Below are 26,295 nucleotides of genomic sequence, written 5' to 3' on the forward strand. Positions count from 1 at the left end.
CTCTGTTTTGCAAAATGGTGATCCAGAGACAGTAGTAAATAGAAATACATCAGAAGCAGCAACTGAAAAATAGATTATTTGGATACTGGAGGCATAGGCTGATACCAGTTGTCCTATGTTAGAACAAACACAGTTCTGATGTATAAAGTATGCATTATTTCATGTAGCAAAAATATGAGTATGCGTATTTGTCAAAAAAAATGTAAGAGGAAGTTGTGGAAAGCTCAGGGTATCTGAAATTCAAAGTTTGGTGTTTCTGATTTTTTTTTTTTTTTGCTGGCGTTTCACTAACTCTATGGGTTTTAGAAGAGAGCAAGTGAACTTTTGACTGAGGCATAGCAGTGAGAATTGGGAAATCTTGTTCTATATAGACTTAGAAGACTTCAGGCAAATACTTTCATCTTTATTTGCCTCATTTGATCAATGAAATCAACATTGGTGGTTACAATGAGTTCTAATTCTTCATATTCTTGAAGAGGAAGCCATGGAAGGTAGTACAGAATTTTGCTACTTACACATCACTAACATATCTGAATCTGTCTTAAATTTGCTTAGTTTTTATAATCTTCTACCTAAAAAGAGTTATTACAGGAATAAAAAAGCATCTGTGATAGATTAAAACTTGCATGAAATTATTTTTCTTTTTTAATTTTCTTTTCTCCACCTCAGGCTCTTGGTATAGCATCTTCCCAGGACAGAGCAATCATTAAAAAAAAGCTAAAGGAAATGAAAGCATCCTTGGAGAAAGCTCGCAAAGCTCAAGAGAAAATGGAAAAGCAAAGGGAAAAGCTTCGGAAGAAGGAACAAGAACAACTGCAGAGGAAATCGAAGAAAACAGACAAGTCCTCATTGGATGCAACAGAGGGCACTAACGAGCAGTGATAAGCAGAGGTGCTGCTGTGTTTGAAGAGTGGAGGCACTTCAAGGAAAAAAAAAACTCATACCACTCTGGTGCCCCTTCAGCTTTCTTGCATTCATTACACAAGAGTGTGTACAGAGAAATGGGGCTTTCCATAGAATGAGTAGGGAAATTTATATTGTGTAGTTTTATTTTCCCGCATACCCAGTTCACTCTCGTTGTTGTTGCCATGTGAAACAGCCCCAGCCCCTTGGTTTGTTTTGTTGTTGCTGACAGCTAACAGATTTCATATTTGTGTGGCAGTGTTTTCTTCCAAACTACTCTTCTCTATTGAGCTCTCTGTGTTTGGTCACTTCAGTAACCAGCATGATGCTGAGGAGCATGGTCCACTGCTTCACCTCTTCTAAATAGGATGGCCAGTCAGAACGATTGGTGGATGTTTCTTCAGCTGGGTAAAAGGAGTAGTGCTCTGTCTGATAAGAGCTGACTTAACTTTCAGACTGGAAGTTCAGCTTCTTTACAGTGTCTGGAGATTCAGTTCTGTCTACTGGAATAAGTTTCATCTTGCATCAGTACCTTGAAGTGACACTGCTCTGGAAACACAACTGTTCAGTGACTTCTTATTATACACTGGAGATAAAGACAGGAGAGTTGATATTCCCCTGAGTAAAAGGCAGGAGGTGAAACTCATTCTGTTAACTGTACAATAGTTAATCCAGGAAGGAGGCAAAGCCTTAAATGATTATGTGGGTTTACACAGAAATCTGAGGATAACATTTATCCTTTAGATATCTGAGCAAGGATGAATTTCTAACTAGAGCACAGCTTATAGATCTGTATAAATTTCATTGTGCTCCCAGTGTGTAGGCAACTTTCTTATAGCACACCCTGCTTTCTTTTTTTGTGTGTTTTCAACAAGAAACTGGGTTTACTTTGTGTTAGGTTTTGGGTTTTTTTCCAAGAAAAAATCTACATCTTCAGATTCATTCTCCAGTAAGCATTGGGAGAATAAGCTTTGTGCTGTGCTGTTGTTGGAAACGATTATCAGGCTCAAGTCTGATAAAGATTTTCAGTTTTTACAGAAGTGCACTTTAAGCAGAGAAAGATGAGGGATCCTGGTTGAAATTAAATTGAGTACATTGCTCTTAAGGTCAATGCTGCCATGGAGGTGACAGTTACTAAATCCAAAGCTGCCATATATATATTAACAGTTTTGATTGATGTGTTTAAAGAATACCCCCATCAAAACCTGAAGTTTTGGGCATAGGCTGTAGAGTGTTTTGATGGTTTAGCAATGGTCATATTACATATTACCTGGTCATATTACAATGACAATGACAATGGTCATATTACCTCCTTCAGAGGTTTCTGTTTTCTTGGTATGTGAGGCCATCAGGGAAGCCTGCTGTGTGGTTTTGACTATGACAGAAGCAGCGTGTAGCTCTCCCTGCGTGGTGTTACTGCCTTTTAAGAACCGTATGAAAATATTCAGTATTTCTCCAAAAGAATGGACAGAGAACAGGCAAATACCTGCAATGAGAAGCTAGAGGTCTTTGCTTACAGCTTTATAGTCAAAGCTAACTACATTGCAGCATTTATAGCTGAGAAACATCACTTCCCTTTCCTACATCCTGGAAGTTGCAGTCTTCATCTAGTCATGCCAACCCATAAATTGTTTAAGATGTTGATGCAGAGTTAGAATTTTGAACTTAAAAATTTGCCAGCCTAAAAATTGCAAATATCAAATTCTTTTGAAGAAAACATTTTAGTTTGGCTTGGCTTCTCTTCTGCTTTTGCTTTATGGCATTCAGGTTTGTGTCTGTAAAATTCTCTGCAACTCAGATTTGAAACAGTTGGCATGCAGTGCTGATAGTTAAATTTCTTTTGATCCCAGTAGTTTCTTTTGACAAGTAAAATGGTCTGTAAACTGAGAGAGCCTAATTTATTTCAGACTAATAAACAACACATCTGAATAACATTAGCTTTATGTTTCCTGCCAAATCCAATTGCTACAAGTTTCTGATGTACATTTTACTTAGATCTAAAAATTAATTTGCTGTTAAGATGTTTCCTGATATTTCTAAAGGCTTGTGCTATTTTTCTTGAGATAGACCACTGGCAAAACAAATACACCTGCTAACAAGAATTCCGTATTACAGTGCATCTTTCTGCACTCTGCTGGAGAAAAATTATGCAGATGTTTAACAGCCTTGTAAAACTAGCATTCTGTTCTTTGAGGAGGTTATCACTTTATATGCGAGTAAGAGAAGTTATCTGGAAAAAACTGGAAGTTTAATATTTTAAATACGATGTTTATAAATGCATTTGATGATGATTTTCTTTTTAAATTATGTTTACATTGTAGTAATGATTAAGTGGTTGTATATAGTCATCTTAAGTGGTGTCCCAGTTTTACGTTCTTGTTTTCTTAGAAACCTGAGCAGACTGCTTGGCATTATACATTGAGTTTTCATTCTTGCTGCTTAGAACAGTGCCTAGTTAATCTCTTTGTAAATCAGTCTTATTCTGCAGAACAACTAATTCAACTTGAGTCCTTTAAGTATTCAGGGTTGGTTTTATTGCTTTGTGGTGATGTTATTTTGTTATTCTCCATCTAAAACAAACAAACAAACAAACCCACAAACAAGCAAAAAAAAGCTAACTTAAAAAAAACCTAGTATCTTAAATTTAAAATGAAACCATAAAATGTATTTTGATCAACACATGAAAACTAAGCAAACCAAGCAATGTCAAGAGTTTTGCTCTTATTTCTGTGATGAAAGAGATTTATGTTGTATGTTTTATTAAGTCTGGTAATTCATGATTGGGACATGCAGAAGTGTCGCTGGGTAACATAAAGTTGAAACTTGTGTTATTGTTCTGCAGGACCTTTAAAATTGTGTTGCATTTTTTCCCTGCTGCCATGTAATGGCATATGTGAAGCAGGGGATGTGGGTGTCTCACCACTCTGAACTTAAGCTTCCTGTAAGTCAGACTACTGTGGGGGGTTGTGTGGTAGGAAGAAAAAAATATTTCATGCTAAATGACTGGAAATGCTTTCTCTTTTGGCTCATCTGCAAGTGTAAGTATTGCCTACTTTTTATTTGTGGTCCTAAAGCAATTTTGAATATGCTGACCAGTCTGGCCACCTTTCAACCACAGTGCAGGCAGCGTGGTGTTTCCACACATCTAGCTGTGTGTCTGTGTCATCTTTACACCAAGGTGCTGGCAGCAGGCTGGTGAAGTGAACTTCTCCCTGGTTGTGATAGAAGGCCAGTTCTGTAAATGCTGGTTCTGCACCTTGCTGCAGTGTTGCCAGCTTGTGATTACATCAGGGCTCTGAAATGGTGAGGAAAAGAGGGTTAGCAAAAAAAGGAGCTCTGAAAAACAGAAAATAAAAGATACGACACTGCACATTAGTTCTAAACCCCTTCGTGTTTATACTGAGATTCTTCCGAACCTTCTTGCTCTGCCCACATCAGCCAGGCATACTGGCAGTAATCACTTCCAGCCCATGCCCACCTCTCTGAGCAGGTCTGGTTGTGTCACCGTGAGTGGAGCCTGTTCAAGATTATTGGCTAGATTGCACAATAGAACAAAAGCCAGTAATAAAAAGCTAAACAGAGTTAGGTGATGTTTGTATGTCAGTACTTTTTTTTTTTTTTTTTGCACGAGGCATCTGTTGTACCATGACTCTAGTCTGCTGCTAAGGTACCACAAGAATTAAGATTTTACTGGAAGTACTGAGTAACTTCCCTCTGAAGCTTGCCAGTCCTTGGATTTCATTGACATTCAGAGATGCTTGACACTGAGCATTCAGGTTCTTCATTCTTAATTACTTCCATCAAAGCCTCCTGAGCTGCTCCTGGCTTAAGTGCTGGAGAGTAAGAAGTGGGCAATGTTGTGTGATTTTTGAGAATTAATTTTGTCCTGCTTTTTAAGTCAGAGAAAGAAATTTCACTCTTCTTAACAGTGCAGAATCTAGTTCTACAGAAGAATGAAAGAGGATCAGCATTTAGTTGTTTCTGGCTAAGAAGTACAATTCGATGTACCATTCAACACTGAAATTCAAAGGTCTGCACAGATTCAGCTGTAGTTCTTACAGAATCTGTAGTGCAGTCTGTACTGTTTCTTCTGATGAAGTTTAGGGTAAGTTTGTAAGAATTAAGTCCTGTGTTGATTCCTCAACTGAGTGTTTACAGAGAGAAAATAGATCAAGATAAAAGCAAAATCTGATCTTGCCTTCTTAGGTGTGTCCTCATCCCCTGCATTATCAGCAAACTAAGTAATAGAGGAGCTGGATCATTTAGTAACACCTTCCTCATTCCTTGCTGTCCCTCACTGGAAAACCTCAGGAAACCTATGTCATGGTCCAGAACACTAAAAAACACAAACGTTTGAAAACAGTACATATTTAATTAAGTTTTAAGTCTTTAACAGCCCAAATGGGCAGAGTGCACAGAGCAGTTAGATGGTTTGGGTTCAGTTTTGTTAAATTAGTGGTTGAAAATAATAAAATCAGTCTTCCTAGAAATGTTGAAGCGATTTGTGGCTTGACTCCTCCTTTTAAATGAATATGTATGGATTTGTGCATGTGCATCCATGGATATTCACACAGATTGACACTGCACTAGGAGCAGGTGGCACACGAGGTGCTGTGTATGGTACAGGGCTGTAGGCACATGGTACAGGCAATAGGCAGAGGGTCTGCAAGCTCAAGAGGTGCAAAGTGCTACCCCTTGGTCTCACCAGCATAGGTACCCCTGGCTAGGCTGCTGGCTTTGGTCACTCTTTTCATGTGGAGTTTTATGTATTTTGCAGATCAGAAGATTTTAAAGTTTTGTTAAAACCATATATAGAATGGTTCTCTGCAGGTCCTTCTCTATGTTGTCCTTCGATAGTTTTTTTGGGTAGGGAAGTTGGCAGGACTGATTTACTGGAGTATCAGTGTTCCTGGGAAGGAAACTTTTTTTATATATATTTTGTAATCCTAGCTTTGATTTCTAAAGGAGAGCTCTCAGCAGCTCATTGTTGAGTATGATTGGTGACATCTGAGGTGACTTACCCATTCACCACAGTGGAATGTGGGTCATCTGCAGTTCCCTCTTGTTGATGGGCTGTATGGATTTTACTGTATTTTTCCCACCTGTAGAACTGGCTTTCTGAAGCTGTGACACCTTTGTCATTACATTGAGCCCTCTAAATCCCTCGTTACAAAATGAGCTTTCTCTTACTAACTGGCAGTACTAGCTGTGGTGCTTTTGCTGTCAGCATTAAGTAATTCTTTAAAAGATGTGTGAAACAGCAAGAACTGGAAGGCTTGGGGTTAGTGCCTGGAGCTGCCTGTTTCTTTGGGAAGTTCAGACTGTTCAGAAGGAGCCGTAGGGTTTCTTCTTCCAGGGCAAGGAGAGGTGAGGAGGGCTCGCAGCTCATGAGATTGGATCCAATTCACTTAATCCAGGAGCCCCAGGCTCCTGCTGGGATTTCAGTGGGAGCTTTGTCAGCGACTCCAGTGGAAGCTGATCCAGGCCCTGGTGCAGAAGCCTCCGAAGGAAAGGGGGATCCCAGAGCACCAGGTATACGGAGTAACCACCCCATATGGAAGGGGGGAGTGCACAGTGAACCTCTTCTGACTCTGTACTTTCCCATACACATTTCCTGCCAGAATGACTGTTTTTGTATTTTCCAGTCACATTGCAATGGGAACGCACTGGTCACTGACAAGTTAGACATATTGCTGGTAGACCAGGCAGCTAAAAACCTCAAATGCACTGCGCTCACTGTAAAAATTGACTTCTTACATTGTTTCTTTTCATATGGTCAAAGAGGTGGTTGCGCTTCGGATTTTTTTCCTTTTCGTTTTCTTTTTTACAAGAGGTCAAATGTATATGAAGTGCATGTTATTCTGAACTTTTTGTTTGTACATCTTGGTGTCTGATCATCTGCATGAAAGACACAGTAGTGCCATGTCTGAGCTTGTTCTCTTGTGCTTGGTTGATATGAACTTCTCTAGATCGTTGAGTTTTCCCCAAAATACCTTTGGTTAATATTTAGTTATTGGGAGACATCAAAACAAAACATCATGGTGGCCCTTTGTTTTCTTACAGTTTAAATACAAACAACAAAGCCTTGTGGTTTAAAGTTAATTTGTTATTGTAAATAAATTTCTTGCCAATGAGTATTATTGTTGTTAGACAACGAATGCAATAAAATGAGAAATCCTGAATCTTTATTAGAATTTGTATCGAGTCCTCACTTTCCTGCCCGTTTTGTTGGTCATTACAGAAGAAACAATGAATGATGAGCAGGAGCTGGACAGCTGCTGCAGCTTCAGGCTGGGGGTGGAGGGCCTGGACCTTGCCCTGCTTGTTCTTTCCTTTTTGCTCAGTGCCAAAGATTATTTTAAATCCCAGCTGTTGACCAGATTGGCATGATTCACAGGCCTCCAAGTGGATCTCTTTTACAATCTGTAATTATGTAAAAAGAAGTAAAAAAAAAAAAAAAAAAATATAGAGTAAGGAGAGAGAATGGCCTCTTCAGATGCAGATGAAATGTAGTGTGCAGTGTTTTGCTTCAGCCTGGTGTAAAAATAGGCTCCTGTCACACCAGTGCTGGTCAGTGTTTGATTGAAACACATAGATTAGTTTTGGTATGTAAAAACATTTTACCATTTTACACTCAAGTTTAGGTTAGTTATGACATGCATTTTATACATTCAAAGTACAGTAGCTATTCTGCTGAACTGTTTAGTATGTCTTTACTCTTTATTTATTCAATTTTAGTAAAGCTTTAAATTAGGGAAAAGCAGAGCACAGACTGTCCAATTTGTGTAGTTGTTTCAGTGGATTTATATCTGACAGAATCTAGGCCAGACTTAATCTGTCTGACTCCGCCTGCATTTCCCAGCAGCTCAATCATAAATCTTGCTTTCCACTAATAGGGCCACTACCTGCAAGAATATGAGGTCTTCAATATATAGAATTATCTTAATTAAAATAGCTGTACTAAGAGGCTGTAAATCCACAACTGGCACATAAAACATGTCTGCCCAGAAGTTTCATGAGCCTGGAGCCAATCCATCTCTCCTTGTCATTGGTGCAAGTTGTCTCAGATACCTACAACTTGGTTTCTGAAATGTCCAGAACTACTCCAGACTCCAGGGTTTGCCAAAGATGATGGGTTGTGGCCTCCTGGGAAGCCAGTCCTATAATCTCTGCCCTCTCAAATGCTTCAGAAAAAGATAAGGCCCATCAGTTGCATGTGCTACTCTCTGTGGGCAGACTGCCAGGAACACCTACACTACAGAAATAGTTAAAAGCCAGTGACAAGTGAACTAATTCTTTTATTTTCTGAAAGGCAAAAAAACCAACAAAAAAGTAGAAGTTTGACAAGATCCAACACCGTGTAGATTTGATCACCTGAAGCCATTCTAAACTACTTTAAAACATGAAATTAGTGTTTTGATGGGTTAGTTCTCCCACTGCTGAGGGAAATGCTGGCTCTTGCACTACTACAGCCAGAGTAAATCCCAGGCCAGCAGTAACTGGTTGGTGTTCTGGCTGAGTTAACACCACTGCAGCAAAACCTTAACTCTTCAGAAGGCGCTTATTTTACTCAAGAACACAGAGTGGCACAAAACTGCAACAGTGCGGGAAGTTGATGTCTGATCATGAACAAATTAATACCCCAGCTTCTTATTGTGGGAATTTCCTTCTGAGCAGTTTTTTTCTGCCTTGGCCTCTGGGAAAAACATCTGTTCCTCAAGGCTGAAAAGGGATAACAATTTCCTGTAGGAAAGCACCCAGCTTCCCAGAGAAGTTGAAAATGTCCTGCAGGGAGAGAAATTGCTAAAGAAGGAGGAGCAAAACCAGATTAAGGCAAATTATGTTCTCGAGTGCTTTGAGCAGTCAGCAGATGCTAAAGGCAAGGCCCTTTGTCCAGGGCCAGCTCTGCTCTGTGGAAGGGCTGTCTTCACACCATGGTCAGAAACAACTTGAAGCCATGATTTGAGTGTCTGAGTCCCTGTCACCAAAGCTTCCACAGGCACTTGGTAAGCCCTGGATAGTGCTCAATCCCCCAGATCAGTTGTGGGCATTTTGGAGAGGAGCAACAAACACAGCTTGTGCATAGACCTGCTAATGGGCTGTGCTCCAGAGAGTCAGCTGCCTGGTTAACACTCAAGTTAAGCTCAAATCTCCCTCTCTGGCCACTGCTAAAGCCCTGCAGCGTGTGCTATTTGTATATAAAATGCCTTTCTACCAATGGATGAAAGCCATTAGGCTTGTGTTAGAAAGGAAAGGATCAAGAGCCAAGGTGTCAGGAGACACATTTTCTGTTCAGGGCCACTGCTCACCCCAACCTCAGTCCTCAGCCGGCAGTAACGCTTCCTCTGGGCCACAACAGCAAAATCCAAGGACAGAGGAAGGTTTACACACACTCTGGATACTGTCTCAGTGCTCAGGCTGCTACCGAGTGTGTCCTTTGCTCCATCTTTTAGGCAGAAGCATGCCTGTGGTTTGAAGTACTGAGCTTTCCATGTACTCCCCAAACTGCTGGAGATCACAGGTGGTGGTGGTGAAGCTACTGTAGCAAGAACAGCAAAGCCAGAAGAGCAATGAGCTCCCAGGGCCCAGATCTTTTGACCTTGGGCTTCGTGAGCAGCCTGACCTTCTTCTCCACACAGGGGTGGAAAAACACCAGTGAGGAAATGCTACTACATCAGCTGAAGGACGCAGAGGCCATGGTGGCCCCCAGGCAGCTCTGGTGGCACCATTCAAAGGGGCAGACAAGTGGCTGAGAAATGCCAGTGTGGGCAGGCACTGGCAGCACTGGGGCAATCTGCCACTGGTAACACAAAGCCTGAGGTGGGTGGCAGCATCTCACAAAATTGGAGCTGTGATCAGAGGTGGGAATGCAGAGGATGAGAGCTGCAGGAGCTCCTCTGTAAGCAAGGATGTTTATAATAAGGAAGTAAGAGCTCTCTCTCTCTCCCTGGGCAAGAAACCATATAGTGGCTCAAACAGGGGCTTCTGCAAGACCAGTGTCTTGCTGTAAAGAACAAGGCAAGTTCCCAGCTTCAGTGGACCCTCAATTCAGTTTATTGCAAGGGATTGGTAACCAACAAGAAAAACTAATTAAAAGCAAAGGGACCTGGAGGGCTTGGTCGAGAAGCTCAATATAAGTGAACAGTGTGCTGCAGCAGCAGAGAAAGCCAAGGGGATGCTGGGCTGCATCAACAAGGCCATCACTAGCAGAAATAAAGGACTCATCATCCCACTCAGTGCTTATCAGGCCACAGCTGGAATATTGCATTCAGTTCTGGTCCCTCCTATAAAAAAAGATGGACAGGCTGGAGAGGATCCAGAGAAGGACCATAAAGATGATTAAGGGGATGGGAAGCCTGCAGTAAAAGCGAAGGCTGAGGAGAACTGCTTTTGTTCAGCCTTGAGAAAAGAAGGCTTAGGGGAGAGCTTATCACTATATTCCAGTATTTAAAGAGTGGCTACCAAGAATATGGAAACTGCCTTTTTATAAGTAGTTGCATGAAAAAGATGAAGGGTAATGGGTGCAAATTACTCCTAGGGAGATCCTGATTGGACAAAAGAAAATTTTTCCCTATGAGAACAGTGGGGCATTTGAACAATCTCCCCAGAGAAGTGGTGGATTCCCCAGCACTGGACACTTCTAAGACTTAGGGAAAGCCAACAGTAAGGTTTGGAAGGACAGACCTTAGCAGAGTCCCTGGGAGGGTACAAAGATCACTGCCAAGAAAGCACAGCATACGTGTAATTACCAATTCTCACGTACAAAACCACTTTTCTCTGGGTGGAAAAAACAGAACTGAAAACAACCAGGAATCCAGTGCCAACAGAAATTCCATGTCTGACAGTTTAGTAACTTGTAATCTGAATGTGAGCTTCAAGGTTACCTTTTGTTACTGACATGGGATACTCCACACTACACAAATAAACTAATCTCTCAGTTTCAATTCCATTTCTTTCACTGTTGCTAAAAGCTCTCATCCTGGAGAGAAAGGCTTAAAATACAGTCCCATTACTCTAATCAACCTTTACTGGAACAGTCTCCTTGTTAGCAAATCTAGCGGAAAAGCAAGTCAGTTCCCAAAGAATTAAACCCCTTGCCCTGCAGCAGATCTTACCAGTGAGACAACCTATAGCTCACAGTAGAGAGCTCTGTGGAAGACTGTGCCAATGAGCAGCTTTCCCTCATAGACAGAGGCCACCGAGCTCCCCTGCAGCACGGAGCCGTTGTCGGCGTAGACGCGCGTCACCTCGGGCTTCTCCGAGAGGATGTTCTGGATCCGCAGGACCTGCCGGGAGAGGGGGACACATCTGCTGAAATGGCCTTGGCTGAAAATCCTCCACAGGTGGAGGGAACATCAGTACATTAATTTAAACAAATCAAGTTGATCAGCTGACAATAACTGCATCCCCATCTTGTGATGTGGCCACAAGTTCTGATGCAGTGAATCATCACCAGTGAAGACTGATGCTTTTCTTTTTAAGTATCTGTGCAACAGATAAACAGACCCAAGCCCATTCAGTCAGTAAGGCAGTCACTCAACACCAGGCACCTGCCCAGTTTTTTCCAGCCAAAGAGTTACTGAGTATCTCCTTATTTTCATGCTTTTTTTCACATAGAGTAAACAACTGCCTAGTATCATAAATTTACTGCTGTTGAATGCGATTAATTTGGAAAAGTGTCTTATGGGAAGCTTCAGACAAAGTTGCAGCCAAAATGACACCAACCAGCCACCTGGCACTGGTGGCTGCTGCACTGCTGATGCCAGTTCCTCACCGATTTCAGAAGGAAAGAAGAATTACAGTGGCACCTACTGATGAGCCACACTTGCACAGATAAATAATTTCAGTGAGAATGTTTCTGGTCATGCTTTGAACTTAGTCAATTATTTTTTTTATTTGTCAAAAAGGTGCTGGCTCAGTAATTAACACAGTTCATGAAGATCTGATTGTGTGGCCACAGGTGCACTGAAAGCAGCCTGAGGAGTCCAGAATGAATGAGCTACTGGGTGGAAATGAATCTGTTGTCTCCTCACAAGGATCTGAACAGGTGTTTGTTAGCTGAGTAGACAGTGCTCAGGTTTTCCACTTGAGAGCAGAAGCTACAAGGTGGGAGGCAGCAGGGTCTTTGCTTTCAGAAAGTCTGGCCAGGCACTTCCCTGTGCACTGCAGAGTTAAGTTATAGCAGTGCTTTGAACAGAGCAACTTTCTCACACAGACATAGCCAAGAGAACAGTGATGTCTCCCCAAAAGCACCTCAGAGCCAGGCACATCTTCAGGACTGCTGTACATCAGCTTCAACCCATTCGGATGACATCCTATCCAGATGTCCCCAGTGTGAGCATCAATAGACAAGTTGTCAACCAAAGTGTCCAGCTGCAGTGTCTGTCCCATATGAAGGAAAAACAAGAAAAAGAAGTAAATTAAAGCAATCAGAAGTCCTGGAAGCTAAATATAACACAATCAATTGACTTGTCAGTAACTTAAACTGATTTTTCAGAAAAAAAAATTCTCCCTCAGTGCTGTTTTTCTTTTCCCCCTCTATGCTTCATCACCTCCCCCTATGTCATGAGAAACCTCCTTGCTGCTCCAAGCTTCTCCCATCAGCTCATTCACACCTGTGCTAGTGTTGATGATATCAGTGCTCTGTGGACTGGCCCAGGGGGACTGAGGCTTCCCCTGCAGCTCTGCAGCATGCCTGAGAGGCCCTCTCTGGCTGCTGGCCTGAGGCTGGAAGACCTGAAGCTCCACAACAGGAGGTGCAGCACCTCTGCAAATCCACAGCAGGAGCCATCCAGGACAGAACTTCCCATATGATCAGGTTGAACTCTCAAAAAATTCATAGGGGACTAAGCTGTCCAAATTTCACATAAGCCTCTTTTTCATGGAACAGCAGCACCTTACCTTCACATGGGTTAAATTCCAATTAGCATGTTTTTCCATAACATGGACATTATGATCAAATATATCTGCAACATAGATGTACCTTGAAAAGAAAGCACCTCTTAGCAATGTGTATATGTAAGCAGACAACAAAACCAGTGAATTCCTCTTGTGTAAGCCCAGCTCTTCCCCTGAGGAATGCCAGCTCACACATAGCAACAGATACTGCAAGCAGGCCACAAGGCACTGAACTGAAACCAGTCTGCTGAGATGCTAATGTAGCTTCACACTGTTCCAGTTCCTCCATTACAACACTGAAGCAGGCCTTGGATCATGAGATCTACAAATATGCTTTATTTATCATTTAAGATCACCTGTCTAAACCACATGACTGGTTAATCTAGTCCTACAGAGACTGTAGAGCCCACAGGCAGAAATTCTGCCCCATTAATCCTTGCAAGTACTATACACAAACTTCTGTACTGGCTGCTTAAAAGGCAGCAACATTGGATCTTACTGCATTTAAAACCCCAGGCAAAGCAGCAAACATTGCCTCTAGTTAAAGACTGAGACATGTGATTTCTGTTCTACAAAGCCTTCTTAGCACTTACATTGGCCAAGTAGCAGATTGCCTTAGTGAGCCAACTGAGACACTTTGACAGCAGAGGTACCACATGCACAAATGAGGATTTCAGGATTCTTTTGTGGGACGAAAAAAAACCTGAGGCAAAGAGAAACTTACTTTCTGTCAGGTGAAGTGTTAATTCCATTGGCTGAATAAAACCCAGTTGCTACTTCTTTAACTTCTTTCGGACTGTAGTAAATAACATTTGACCAATTTAAACCCAAGAACATCTCCAAGAACATCAAGATGAAGTCAAAGAAGTAGTGGTCATTGGTAGCATAGAAGCTGTCTGGTCCCATAGCAACTACATCATTCACACTTAAAAGAAAAAGAGAGAGAGGGAGAAAAATAACTAAAAACATGAAATGAGAGATATGAAGGAGCATTGTAGGGCTGCTCAGAATCTAGTCAGGATGTGGTCATCCCAAAACACAGAGGGGCTGAAGTTAGATAGTACTCCAGACACATGCTGTGCTCTTTAGTCCCTTTTTTAAAACTTCTATTCTCTTTCACATGGGCCAGGAGAGAGCAGTGCTGAACAGGACCACAGGGCATCAGCTGGAGATCTGGCTACATCTACAAGCCCATGGAATTGTTTTCTCTCTTTGGATTACATTCAGCTGGAAACCAGAGAACAGGTAGGATTTGTGAATGGTTTTTCCTCCCTTCTTACAATCATTTTGCAACAGAACAAAGAAAATTTTTGTGTGCAAAAGAAAAAAAAGAGAATATAAAACTATGTTTATTTTTCCAGTGCAGCAAATTCAGAATAACAGAATATCTGTAATGAGCTGAGAGTGGGTTACATGAGGGAAAGAGAAATGGATTCCAAGCTAATTTGTTGGCATCAACCACAGTAGAGCTTAACACTGACTTAGTGATACAACTATTAAAAATCTAATTTACAGAAGAGATTGGAGAGACAGAGGTTTTGATTACCCAGATAAGAAGTAATCAATAAGAGAAGCAGGAAAGCTGGTTAAAGATTACCCAGATAAGAAGTAATCAATAAGAGAAACAGGAAAGATGGTTAAAGGGAACTTATACTAATAATACCCTAAAACCAAAAATCCTACTTTGGATGTTACCAAAGCAGCCTGTTTTCTGGGGAAAGATGGTATTTGACTCCAATACCTGTATAGAAGGTCATGTTGAATGGTTTTCAGGTGTACAAGAGAATTGTCATCTTCTACAAATTTAAACAATTCTACTGTACTCTTCTGATGGGGATGATTCACAACAAAGAGGTACACGGTGTCGTCTTTAAAAAAAAGAAAGGGAAAAGCTGAATTTTGCCAGATCTCTGCAACAGTTCACATTGCTGAGCACCCACAGCTCTGAAGCAGCCTCCAGTGAAGAGAACATCTTGGGTTTGGTGCATTTCCTTCATGGCTCTTCTGAGGCAGAAGGACAAGTACTAAAGGATGTCACTGCAACCCAGACCTCCAGATGCTCTTCCCTGGACTCACTCTACATGGAACTGCTGTGTAAATTACTTTTTTGCTATTTCTACCAAGGCAGAAATAACTCATGGCTCCATCCCTGTGCCCAAGCCACTGAATTTTGCAGTCTGCTCACTGTGCTGACTGGTTTCAAGAAAGAGCCACAGTCAGCTGGGAAGGAGGGCTTGTTACCCAGCCAGGTTGGGCTCTTTGGTTTATTTACTGCATCCCCTAAGAAAGCTGAAATCCTGTCCCTGATGTAAGGCTGGAGTCCCTCTGCCCAGCCCTTCTGGTGAGAGCCAAAATTCACCACGAGTGATTTTTCTGACAACTTCTCTTAAAGGGTGATGGTATGGGGATGCAGGTCAAGCTGTTGCAATGGTTCTTTTTCACTTGGCATTTGCAGATTTCTAAGTGCCCAGCTAAAATCCCCAGAGAAAGGACAGGGGAAAAAGAGAAAGGAGAGCTCGAAGCTTATTTTGTTGGTAGTCAGAGCCTGCCATAGGGAGAACATGTCTTGGAGATGAGAACATGGCCACAGAGTACTAGAGAGTTTGATAATTTACAAAGATTTGCTAATTTATGGTTGAGTTACAAACGTTTCTGTCCTGGTCACTACTAGTTGGTGAAGCATACATCTCCTGAAAACCCTTGACTCCAGGGTGAGACAAATGTAAACTGGTAAAATAAACTTTGTGTGGTTTTCAGCTCCTCAGACCTCCCATGCTTGCTTTCCTTTCAACACACTGGGCATCTTTCTGTCTCACACAGTCTGAGATTATGTGCAAAGGCATTTCCTCTAGCAGCTGACAGCAAAGAGCCCAACAAAAATAAAAAGCCCAAAAAACTTCTGCTTTCCCAGAAAGCACAGGGTATTGTGAGTGGAATGCAAAGCCACAAAGTGATTTCTGTTTCTGCCACCACCTCACAGTAAAGGTCTCTTTACCTCTGTCTATGTAGGTGCTGATCCCATGAGGGTTAAATGATGCCAGATCAAACCCTCGACTGATTCTCAGTTCCTTTGCTCTGGGATTGTCTTCATTCAAATCCATCAGTAATATTTCACCTGGCTTGTCTGGTGCACGAGGCTTTATTCCTGGGTATTTCAAGCCCTGTCAAATCAAAACACAAGAAAATAATTCCTGGATAAAAAAGTACAAGGAAGAATCACAAGGTTGAAAACAAGCCCTTGTTCAGACTTGCATCTTGCTTCAGCCCTCTGTGCCATGATTCAGACAGAGGGACTGGCTCCCTGCACCCCAGAAATCCCTTAACCACCCCAGAAATCCCTAAACCACAGGGCAGAGGGAGCACATGCTGTGGGGAGGGCAGGAAGAGCCACCTGGGTGGTGGCACCACTGCTACCCTCTGCAGCCACCACCCATTTGGGTCTTCCCCAGGTGGTGAGACACTCCGTGAACACAGTGGGGACAAACTGGCAGGATGGCAGCACAAAATGCATCAAGTGTGGTAAAAGTCATGGGGAACAGCAGCAGTGACAGCTCAGGATTTCTGGCATGAATTCTGCAATCGGTCCCTGCACATCCCTGGACCATGTAGATGAAAGCATCAGTTTTTGTTTTGAAAAATAATCACTAGCCCACCCGATGGCAAAGAATAGCTTGAAAACCTGTGTCCTAAAAGCCAAATCAGGAACAATCAACATCATAAAAAAAACCAAACCAACAAACAAACAAACAAAAAACCCAAAAAAACCCCCACACCAAATCTGTTATTTTTTTTTTTAATATAGGGAATTAAGACTCTTCTTAGAGGGGGAGAGATTTGACATTTCAACACTTTAAAGAAGCACCATGAAAGAAATTCAGGGCTACATGGGCAGGCAAGCCAGTGCAATAGGATATATGTCTCAGCCACCCCCGCTTCAGTGTCAAGAAGTGCACTTGCTCAAGCAGAAGGAAACATCACTAAGCTGACAAACGTCTGGGCCACTCTTAAGGAACCAGATAGCCAAAAGAGTCCATTCTGCAGCTTTCACCTATGGTTTCTGTAGATTAGGAAGCTGGCAAGGGGAGAGGGAGCAGGCACTCACGGAGCTGATGAAAGCCAGCCCATTGGGAAGTATGTCAATGTCTTCTGAACCAGTTTCTGCAAGACAGAGATGAACAGGCATTTTTCAGATGACATTAAATATTCCCCATCAAAAAACCTCACGTTTTGTACAGATTCATCTCTCATGCACACCCCTTTCTGATAGGACAGCACAAGCAACATGTTCAGTGTAAAAGTTCCTGTCATATTCACAGCTGTAGCAGAAGGCAGCAGCAAGCCAGGTCAGGAAATCGGACTGGGGTTCACCTCTTCCTGAGGGTTTAGGGGTACCCATGTGGTGACCAGGCAGCCTCCCACTCAGCTCTGCACACCTTGGGGTGATGCAGGGTAAATCAACCATTTTTGAGACTAATGATCTACAGCAAGCAATGGGCACCAACCACGAAATTTTCAGGGCAGGATCATACCCTTACGTCCATATGGGTTATGGCACATCACTCAGCCCACATGCTTGCATAAGGCAGCTCTGGGAATTGTGCACAGTAATCCTCCTGGCTGAGCTGGGACACTTCATTAAGATGGATTGCCAAATATTTAGCTAAAGCTCTCAAGTGACAGAGAACCTACTGTATCTTTAACAGCTAAGGGGTTTAATAGTTAGACCACACTTTTAACTGCAGGTAATCATTTTGAATAGTGCCAGTTCCTGTAGTTCCTGCAATATTTCTCCCTGCTAGGAAAATTAAATAAAATAAAAGCCCTTTAGTCAGAACACTACAGCAATTTCAGGCTTTCAGCAAGCACTCTCCATAGAGCTTTTAGTCCAATGCTGAAGCACATTTGCTATCCCACATTTTCACTGCTCCCCTGAGAAGCCTCCTCTCTTCTCCAAACTCACAGCATAAACAACATTCCCCACAAGCCACTTTTCCAGACAATGGGTGCATTAAACCCACCTGGGAACATTTGCTTACAGAAGGAAGTTGTTCTGAGGTATTTCTTTAACGGAGTCATCAATCCAAAGGTTTCCCACTCACTTTGTTCTGTCTCTCTGCACCCCCTCCTGCTTGACCATAGACCATCACGTCACCCTACGTGGGTCACATTACCCCATGCTAGCAAATTTTGGTTGGGTTTGATTGCTTTTCTCTAAATCCTATTTATCCTGGCACTAATTTTGCCAGGCTCCTGAACAGCCCTTGTGGGGAAGAAACCAGACCACTAGAATCACTGATCCAGGCAACTTCCTCCCCAGCACAGGCCTTGGGAAATGCAACGAGAGGACTTCACCAGGTGACTTAAGGGACAGCAACAGGGCCAGTTCCTCCTCAGCCTCAGAAAACCCCAGCTCCACCCCATTACACTAATGAGCAGAGCATCCCTCCCTTCTGAGCCTCTCCAGATCCATTCTGAGAAGAGCCAGCCCATTACCTGACCTGCTGGGCTGTGTAATGAGTTTCTCCTGGGCTGAGGCAGGAGACAGACATCTGCAGTAATGTCCCCAGAGACATTTAGAGCTTTCCAACTAAAATTCTGAATTTGGATTTTTCAGCTCAGCTCACACCTAGGTTTAAGCAACAAGCTCCTCAGTGTCTCCAAGCCTGGGTTCATTTATAAGATGGGGTTAGCAGCAATTCCCCACTTTCTGGGATTGCTGCAAAAATGACAATGTAAATAAACATGGAGAGGCTCGATTACCATGGTGATGTGAGCTGGACAGACAGCTTATGCTGACAAGTGAACAGAGATACAATGATTTATTGCTACTGAATTAGTGAGGCTGCCAAGCAGAAGGATGAGCAGGCCAATTGGGAGCAGATAATTTAAAAGTCCAAGTTTCTGATGGAAGGAGCGTAACAAGGGCACTGGCACCCAACTCCTTTGAAAGAAACTGGAAAAGCAGCAAAATGCTGATTCAGCAAAATCCTGCTGAGCCAGCACCACCAAAGCAGTGTGGAAGGGATGGAGATACACAGCCAGACACAGGGAAACTCCTGGACTGGTCTGCAGGACTCTGGGCTGTTGTCACAGGCACCATATGGGACAGCAGAGTTTGAAACTGATTCACTAGGTAACATCTACCTCACACACCTTAACTGTATCACTGAGCCCATCTTGTCCATGGCATTATCTGAATTATTACCAATTTTTATAAAAAAATTAAAGATACCAAGAAAAATTACTGTCTAACTTTAAACATTCTTTTTTGTCATTCTTTATTTTATCTTAGTATTATGCATCCTGCAGATGAAATCAAGAAGTCCTCTTCCCCCAGCTCCAAGATCAGTTTTGCCTTCATCCCATTAATTGTTCCAAGATGCAAGTATTTCTAGCAATTTCTGCAGTAGTTTCTTGAACTTCAGGCTAGTTTATTACAAACCAGCAACATGAGGAGTAGACACTCATTTAATTTAGAAGACAGTGTTTACATAGCCTTTCCTACATATCTGTGAATGAGGTCATACACAAACAATACTGTAAATTATCAGTCTCATCCTTTGACCTTCTTTGGATCCTGGTATAATCTCCCATTTCCACTCACACCAAACTCTCAATGCGTTTCATTTTGGGGGGGATTAAGATTTTAATTTTTCTCATGTAAGAGTTTTTTTATTGGTTTCTTCAACATTTATGTCTGTGCTTCCATTGCACAATATTTGAAAAGGAGAACAGATCAAAGTCTTTATGAGAGAGACATAAGAAAGGATGAAATTGTGCAGAAAGAAAAATGTCCACGAGTGATTTTTTTCCATTTGCACTGGGTTTGCTTCCTTTACTACATACAGATGCATTGTTTTTAACATCACTACAACAGAATCTGCAAATGCCTATTCTGGGTACAGAAAGAATAGTTTTAGATTATTTTGTTCAGAGCCAATACAGCTCAATGCCTATGTCCCACTAAGGATGTCAGAAGGATTCTTTTAAAGATTAAAATAAAGACAGATATTTTAATTCAACTTTATCATAGCATTTTAAAGAAAAAAGGCCCAGGAGGACCAATATATCCATGTAGAAAGACATCCTGACAAAAGTCACCCACAGGTGCAACCTTACATCTGTGAGTGCAGCAAAACCCTGGTCTGAAGAGTGCAACCCAGGCAGCACCCAGTTCTTAGTGCTCCTTGGTCTCCTTGAGTAATATAACCCCTCCCAGACATATTAGATTAATTTTGGAAAACATTAGTTTTTGAAAGACATTTCTTTAAGTTTGCACCAATCATTTGTTTTTTCTCTTCCTTCTACAGCAGACCTACTGAGTTAATTTTTTGCATTTTCATTTTTCTAATAATTAGCAAAGGATAGAGAGAAGGCAAGGCACCGAGATCCATGCAAAGGGAGTGTTACAGAAGCACAGTGAGAAGCAGAGATGAAGGTCTGTAAATTGATCTGCCACCTCCTCTGAGCAGAGATGGCTTCTCAGAACCCACCTAACCCCTACGTCAATGTCAGGCACCAAAAATGGGATATCATTCAGAAATTACACACAACTGCACTTGTGATTTCCAGCTTCCCTTCTGCTCTCAACAGTATAATCATGTTGCAAAAAAAAAAATCTGGTAAAGACTGCAATAGTGATATGCTTCAAAGAAGTACTCAGGAATTATTTTTATATTAATGATCATCAAACAAGCATTATTCAGTCTTGTATAAATAAATTACAGCTCAATCTAGACTACCTAGAAAGTTTTTTCAAATGCAATTTCTGCTCCACATAACTTTAGGCAAAGTGACTCTGCACATGTTCATTCATGGCACTAATTTGACTTTAGAAAGGTGTTTGATTACTGAGACAAGGAAGAAGCAAGATTTATGCAATCAACACTGCAACTCAGTAAGCTGAAAGGCAAAGCTTTTGAAGTTCATCCAGTGACTTCTTTACATGTATAAATTTCATCAGATTTCAAAAATTTTCTGAAAATACTGAGGAGAAAATGCAGGCTAAATGCTTGGGGGTTAAGTTTCAAATGTATAGTTTGGGGGAAATGGAGACACAAAAAAGCGACCAATTTTAAAGCTCTCCAGTTTGTACCCTGGTTGTCAAAAAGGGAGAGGGAAAAAAACAGGACAGAAACATTGCCATGTGCTCGACACGTATACCCAAAGTACAAAGTCAATATTTCTGCTGCTCTGTTAAATCGCTTTGCAAACCAGGCTGGGATCACAAACATGACCCCTTGCTCTTGGAACCCATGCGGCTCCGTTGCGCAACCGCGCGGAGCTCCTGCCCAAGCTGATGCTCACTCCTCAGCGCCCAGGAAATCAGGTGCTGAGGCAGCCCAGCCTGGATGGCATTTTGCAGCAGCTCCTTTGACACATGCCCATGGCCTTCTCCCAGATCTTCCACCCTTGCAACATGTCCTGCCTTGAGGATGTCACAAACTGACAGTAGCTACCTGCCCAAAAAGCCTGCACGCCCCTCATCTAAAAGCCAAATCGTTTCCTAAGTGTCTGAGCAAAGGAGAAGTGTTGGCAAGGTACTTGTTTTCAAGAAGAGGAACAGAAACATTAAATACCAAAGGCAAAAAGTATCACACCAAACTAGTGAGTTTTGTTCTGTACAACTTTCCTCCTGCAGCTCCTCCCTACCTCAAAGTCCAAGTAACAAACAGAAGTCAAATTAGCACTTTGTTTTCAGGACCAGGCTTGGAAGCTGTCTTTAAGAGGCAGTTTCCAAATAAGTCTGGACAAAAGCAATGCACTCAGTTATTTTGAGCACGTACCAATTCCTTTAATGAGCCGGCAGTTGGGGAGGGTCACGGGGGCTATTTCCCGGGAAGCATTCAGCTTGTTCCTGCAAGAGGAAAGAGGAGGGTTAACAGCACAAAGACAGTTTGAAGACTGATAACATTCCCAGCATAGTTTGATCTTCGTTTTATTGTCTGCCATATTGCAGCAACAGATCAGTCATAAAATCCTGAATAAGCAGAACTCAGAACTGACAACAGCAATTGCTCCAAATCACAGTGATGGTTACACACAACCTGGGATTCAGTGATGCTTCTATACTGAATACTCTTCAAGAACCTGACTTTGTTCTTAAACATGGAACAAACTTTCATGACTGTGCACAGCTCAAACGACAAACTAACACAGCCACACTTTCTTCAGGTTTCAGACACCTAAATACAGTAGCACCCTGCAGTTAGGACCATTTCAGATGAGGAAAAGATGACCTTCTACCCCAAGCCACTGGCTAGTTTTGGTGACCAGGCCACCAGCAGCTGCACTTTCTTCACTTCTTGGTCCACATTCAAAAACAACAATGGCACTGTTGGCAAGGCAGGAATACCCATTTCCTAATGGGACTCAGTAGTACAATTTTCCTCTCCCCTTCCTCTTCTCTCCTGCTGCCCACCCACCACATTATCCTTCAGCAGTGGTTATTTAATTCCTGAATACCCACAACATTTTATTTCTAGCTCACACTTCAATAGACAAACAGATAGAGACTGACACGAGTTTCTATTTCTCCATCTTCTCCATTCCAAGCAGGCTAGAAATAAGGCAGCTCACTACCAGGTCTGCTGTGTTTGGTGCCATAAGCATATGTGGTTTGGGGTTTTTTTGTTTGTTTTGATTTTTTCCCAAAAGGTAGCATTTAAACTAATGCAGTTACTCCTTTGCAAGCCTGTCATACACAAATGCTGAGCCTGTACTTGGTCCAACCGCAGGAAATTCCTAACGCCAAGATCCCATAGGAAAACCTAGGCATGTTTACATTACAGTTTTAGGCATAAACATAACTAAGCAGCAGCAGTATCAGTCTATGGCATGAAAAATATGTGATACAGCTGAGCACTCTATCAGTCCTGCATTTTGCTAATCACTTAATTATGAATTTTAAATTGCTTCAGTTTCATTGACACAGAACGTGAACAAAAGGCCAGGGAAAAAAGAAAAAAAAAAAAGGGAGGGGGGGGGAAAGGCAGATGATAACAAGGGAAAGGAGCCAAGTTAAACTCTCCCAAGCCCTCTCCCCTAGCTCAGGAGTCCTGACGGCAAATTGCAGTGCTCCCAGCCCAGAGGGATATCAGCTCCCCCCTGACCCCATGGCATCCCCAGCATAGCTGAGCCAATTGAGATCCCAAGCCTGGATTGGGACAATCATGCCTAAATTTTGCCCTGCTGCCTGCTGAGGGCTTTTCCCTTTCCTATTCTCATCAGCTTTTCCTGGGCAGACTGCATGCCTCCCAGTGCCAAAAGAACAGCAGGAACTCAGCCAGCAGCCAACAAGAGATGGTGATATCCCAAAAGCATTCCCAGGGAAACACTTCATGGTCTGGAATGAGTAATTCAAAAAGACACTGCTTACAAGCCTGCAGCATATAGAGAGGTTTTTCCAAAATGTGTCAGTTTATCTAGCTCAGACAGCCTTAGCTACTGAGCCAGATGGCCTAGATAACTAGCTGGCCATACTAAAAACACAGTGGACTTGCAAACTACGGAGGATGCAACTTCAAAATATGCAGGAATTTTGCAACTTGGTGCAACCCCAGTACACGGCACCATTCCCACTCAGATCCTCTTTCCAGTTTCGGTCCTCCACCCCGATTCCACTCTGTGGGACACAGATCACAGGCATTTTTTTCCTCCAGCAGCAACCTGTTGCATATCCAAAAACCTCTCTCACTTTCAGTTTTCCTCTTTCATAGATTTTTTTCCTGACAGGACTGAACATCACCTCTCATTTTAGTTTTTGCTCCTAATTATTTTCAAACTGCCAGCATCTTTCTTGAAGCAGGCTGCTATTTTGAATGCAGTATTCAAGCTGAGGACCACCTCAGTACAGAGTGTTAGGAAACGATAATATTGTGTGTGTATATATATATAAATACATGAGGAACAATAATATCATACGCCTATTGTTCTGAGCAAAACAGTAACAGTACAACTCACATTCAAGTTTTACAAATTAACTCAGACCTTTCTTCAGAGAAGAATTAGCAATTCAAAATGTCAATAGGGGAATTGGTGTAATTTCAGTTGGTAACACAAGAACTTCACCTGTTTTCTGCTCCACAAAGCCTACTCAAGTCTATTTGATAGCAATCAACTGCGTACCAGATGCATTTAAAAAACCCTCATGTAAGAAGAACTGAGTGTGTTAGAGATTTTTAATAGTTCTCCAAGCTTTGTATTTTAAGCATTTTCTGGAGTCATATTCCCTAAACACAAAACAGCAAACTCAGAAGGAACTGCAAAAAGCCTTTGCTAGATTCCTGCTGGATTCTGGGTGGGGGATGGATAACAGCGAGACCTGGCAGGCATTAGCACTATCCACAGTTTCTCCTCTTGAGGCTTTTTTGAGTACTTTGTTAGCTTTGTGTGTTTCCAAACTCCGTGACCACCTTAAGTCTGCTGCTATACAACTCACTGAAAATAAGCCACACAGAAAAAACACCAAGAGCTACAGAGGCCGGGGTAAGAACCTGCTTCTATCAGGAGATTCTGCTTTACCAGATCCCCAATATTGCGTTTGTTAATTAGATTTGGGAGGGGGGGGGATGGGTTCTTCACAGTGATCTGGAAAGGTTTGCCCCACTAAACTGTGGGAGTGTTTGCCAGCTGCAGCATCCCAGCTTCTGCAACTCTGGGGTAGATGGGTCCTGTTACCACCATGGTTATCACTAATGCTCATGGTGGATTTAGTGTAAGATGCAGACAGGCCTGTATGAGACACTTGGGTTCTGGGAGCAGAGCCCTCCTTCTGTAATGAGCTACAATTACTGTCTACCAAAAGATCGATTAGCTGGATGTTGTTGCTCTGAAGTCAGGCATTTGGAGTCCTTGTGAACACAAGCAAATTTTTAATGAAGTACCACAGAATGATGGAATATGCCAAGCTGGAAGTGACCCATCAGGATCAACAACCCTGTCCCTGGGTAGGGCATGCCCAGGATCACACCAGAGCCTCATCCAAACGCTTTTTGAACTCAAGCAGGCTTGGTGCTGTGACCACGTCCCTGGGGAGCCTGTTCCACTGCTCAGCTGCCCTCTGGGTGAAAAACCTTTTCCTAATATCTAACCTAACCTTCTCCTGATTCAGCTTCCTACCATTTCCCTGAGTCCTGCCTTTGGTTACAGGAGTGAAGAAATTAGTGCCAGTCACATCTCTTCCCCATGGTGAGGAAACCAGAGACTGCAAATGAGGTCACCCCTAAGCCTCCTTTTCTCTAAACTGAACAATCCAAGAGACCTCAGCCACTCCTCCTTAGTCATCCCTTAAATTACCCCGTGAGTAGGTGCCTTGCAACACAGTAATTGACCATCACTTTTCTGGAACAACCAGTTACATGGTTATTAGTACTTTCCAGGATAGCAGTTGCCAGTGCAACCATTCACACCTCTCAGCCCATCACCATGACATTGGATATGTATTTTAGCTCAGAGCGAGTGAAGTGCTAATTTGTCATCACAGAAGCCCATGAGAAAACATCACATACACAGGGCATATCGTTATTCAGAGGTCAGCTTGGACAGAAAATAATTCTAGAGTTTCTGGAAACCTGATTTCCACTTATTGTTTGATCAACTGGCAAAAGAGGTAGATTCACAGATAACAGTTTTGGCAGATCTCTGTTAGCAGCAGCCTCTGTAAAACCAGAGGTACCAGCCCTCCTGCCCCAGAGTACCCTCTACTTTTGACCCCTAAACCCCAGCATCTTGCCAGCGAGGACTTCATATCCCCTTTACTGCAAAGAAAGAGCCCATGCAGGGGGGCTGGAGCTAGATGATCTTTAAGGTCCTTTCCAATTCTAGTAACTTTATTTCCTCTAGACTAACACTGCTTAAATTGGTTTATCCCCGACGGAGGAGGAGGAGAGGGGCACTGCTGAGCAAGCCAGGGCCTCCTTTTTCTCTGGGGAAAAACGGTTCCCTTGATAACATCGATGATAGTGGTGATAATGATGCTGACGAACCCTTCCCCCCCTTTCCCCGGCCACCGTGCTTGTGCAAAGGGCTGATTCACCGAAGTTACGCCCTAGGTAAGGAGCTGAAGTGACCCCAAGCTGGAAGGGGAGCACCCACACACTCGCCTCTCCCCTGCCCGGCTCTGCCCCGCGGAGGGCACGGCTGCCGCCCCCCACCCGCGGCGCGGGCTCCGCTCCATCCCGCACCCCGGCACCGAGCTTCGCAGCTCCAGGACGCCGCAGTCCACCCCGCCCGAGCCCCCGTTACCCCCCAGCTGCCCGCAGCCCCATTGGCCCCCAGGACTCGGGCATTCCCGAAAGAAGCTCCGCACCCCCGCGCTCCCCGCGCCTGCCCGGGCGGTCCCGCAGGACCCGCGGTCGCGGTGGGGCTCACCGAAGGGCCAGCAGCCGCTCCACCGCTAAAGCTGCCGCTATCCCGACGAGAGCCAACGCCAGCACCTTCCCCATGGCCGCTGCCCGCTGCCGGCCCCGCCGCGCTGGTCCCGTCCCGCCCCGT

General features: G+C 43.1%; 2 protein-coding genes across 3 annotated transcripts in view; one reads left to right on the top strand and one right to left on the bottom strand.

The window, feature by feature from the left end:
• PPP1R9A (protein phosphatase 1 regulatory subunit 9A) overlaps positions 1 to 7,094 on the top strand; it is a 134,874-nt gene extending 127,780 nt beyond the window's left edge. The window contains exon 19 of the mRNA XM_030444153.1: positions 670 to 7,094. Within this exon, the coding sequence (XP_030300013.1) occupies positions 670 to 882 (213 nt within the window). The 3' untranslated portion in view covers positions 883 to 7,094. The remainder of the gene's footprint in view (positions 1 to 669) is intronic.
• On the bottom strand, positions 6,989 to 26,295 carry LOC103528861 (serum paraoxonase/arylesterase 2). 2 transcript variants are annotated; one of them, XM_030444154.1, is made up of 10 exons: positions 26,173 to 26,295; positions 21,588 to 21,658; positions 16,904 to 16,959; positions 15,797 to 15,962; positions 14,543 to 14,669; positions 13,526 to 13,726; positions 12,805 to 12,886; positions 12,157 to 12,285; positions 11,019 to 11,189; positions 6,989 to 7,326 (listed from the first exon to the last, which is right to left on the bottom strand). In XM_030444154.1, exons 1-9 carry the CDS (start codon positions 26,244 to 26,246, stop codon positions 11,031 to 11,033), a joined length of 1,065 nt encoding a protein of 354 aa, XP_030300014.1. In that variant the 5' UTR covers positions 26,247 to 26,295; the 3' UTR covers positions 6,989 to 7,326; positions 11,019 to 11,030. The 2 variants fall into 2 exon arrangements, with proteins under 2 accessions (XP_030300014.1, XP_030300015.1); XM_030444155.1 differs by lacking the exon at positions 6,989 to 7,326 and adding an exon at positions 8,207 to 10,187.

This window comes from Calypte anna, chromosome 2 (genome assembly GCF_003957555.1).
Source record: "Calypte anna isolate BGI_N300 chromosome 2, bCalAnn1_v1.p, whole genome shotgun sequence".
Lineage (NCBI taxonomy): Eukaryota > Metazoa > Chordata > Aves > Apodiformes > Trochilidae > Calypte > Calypte anna.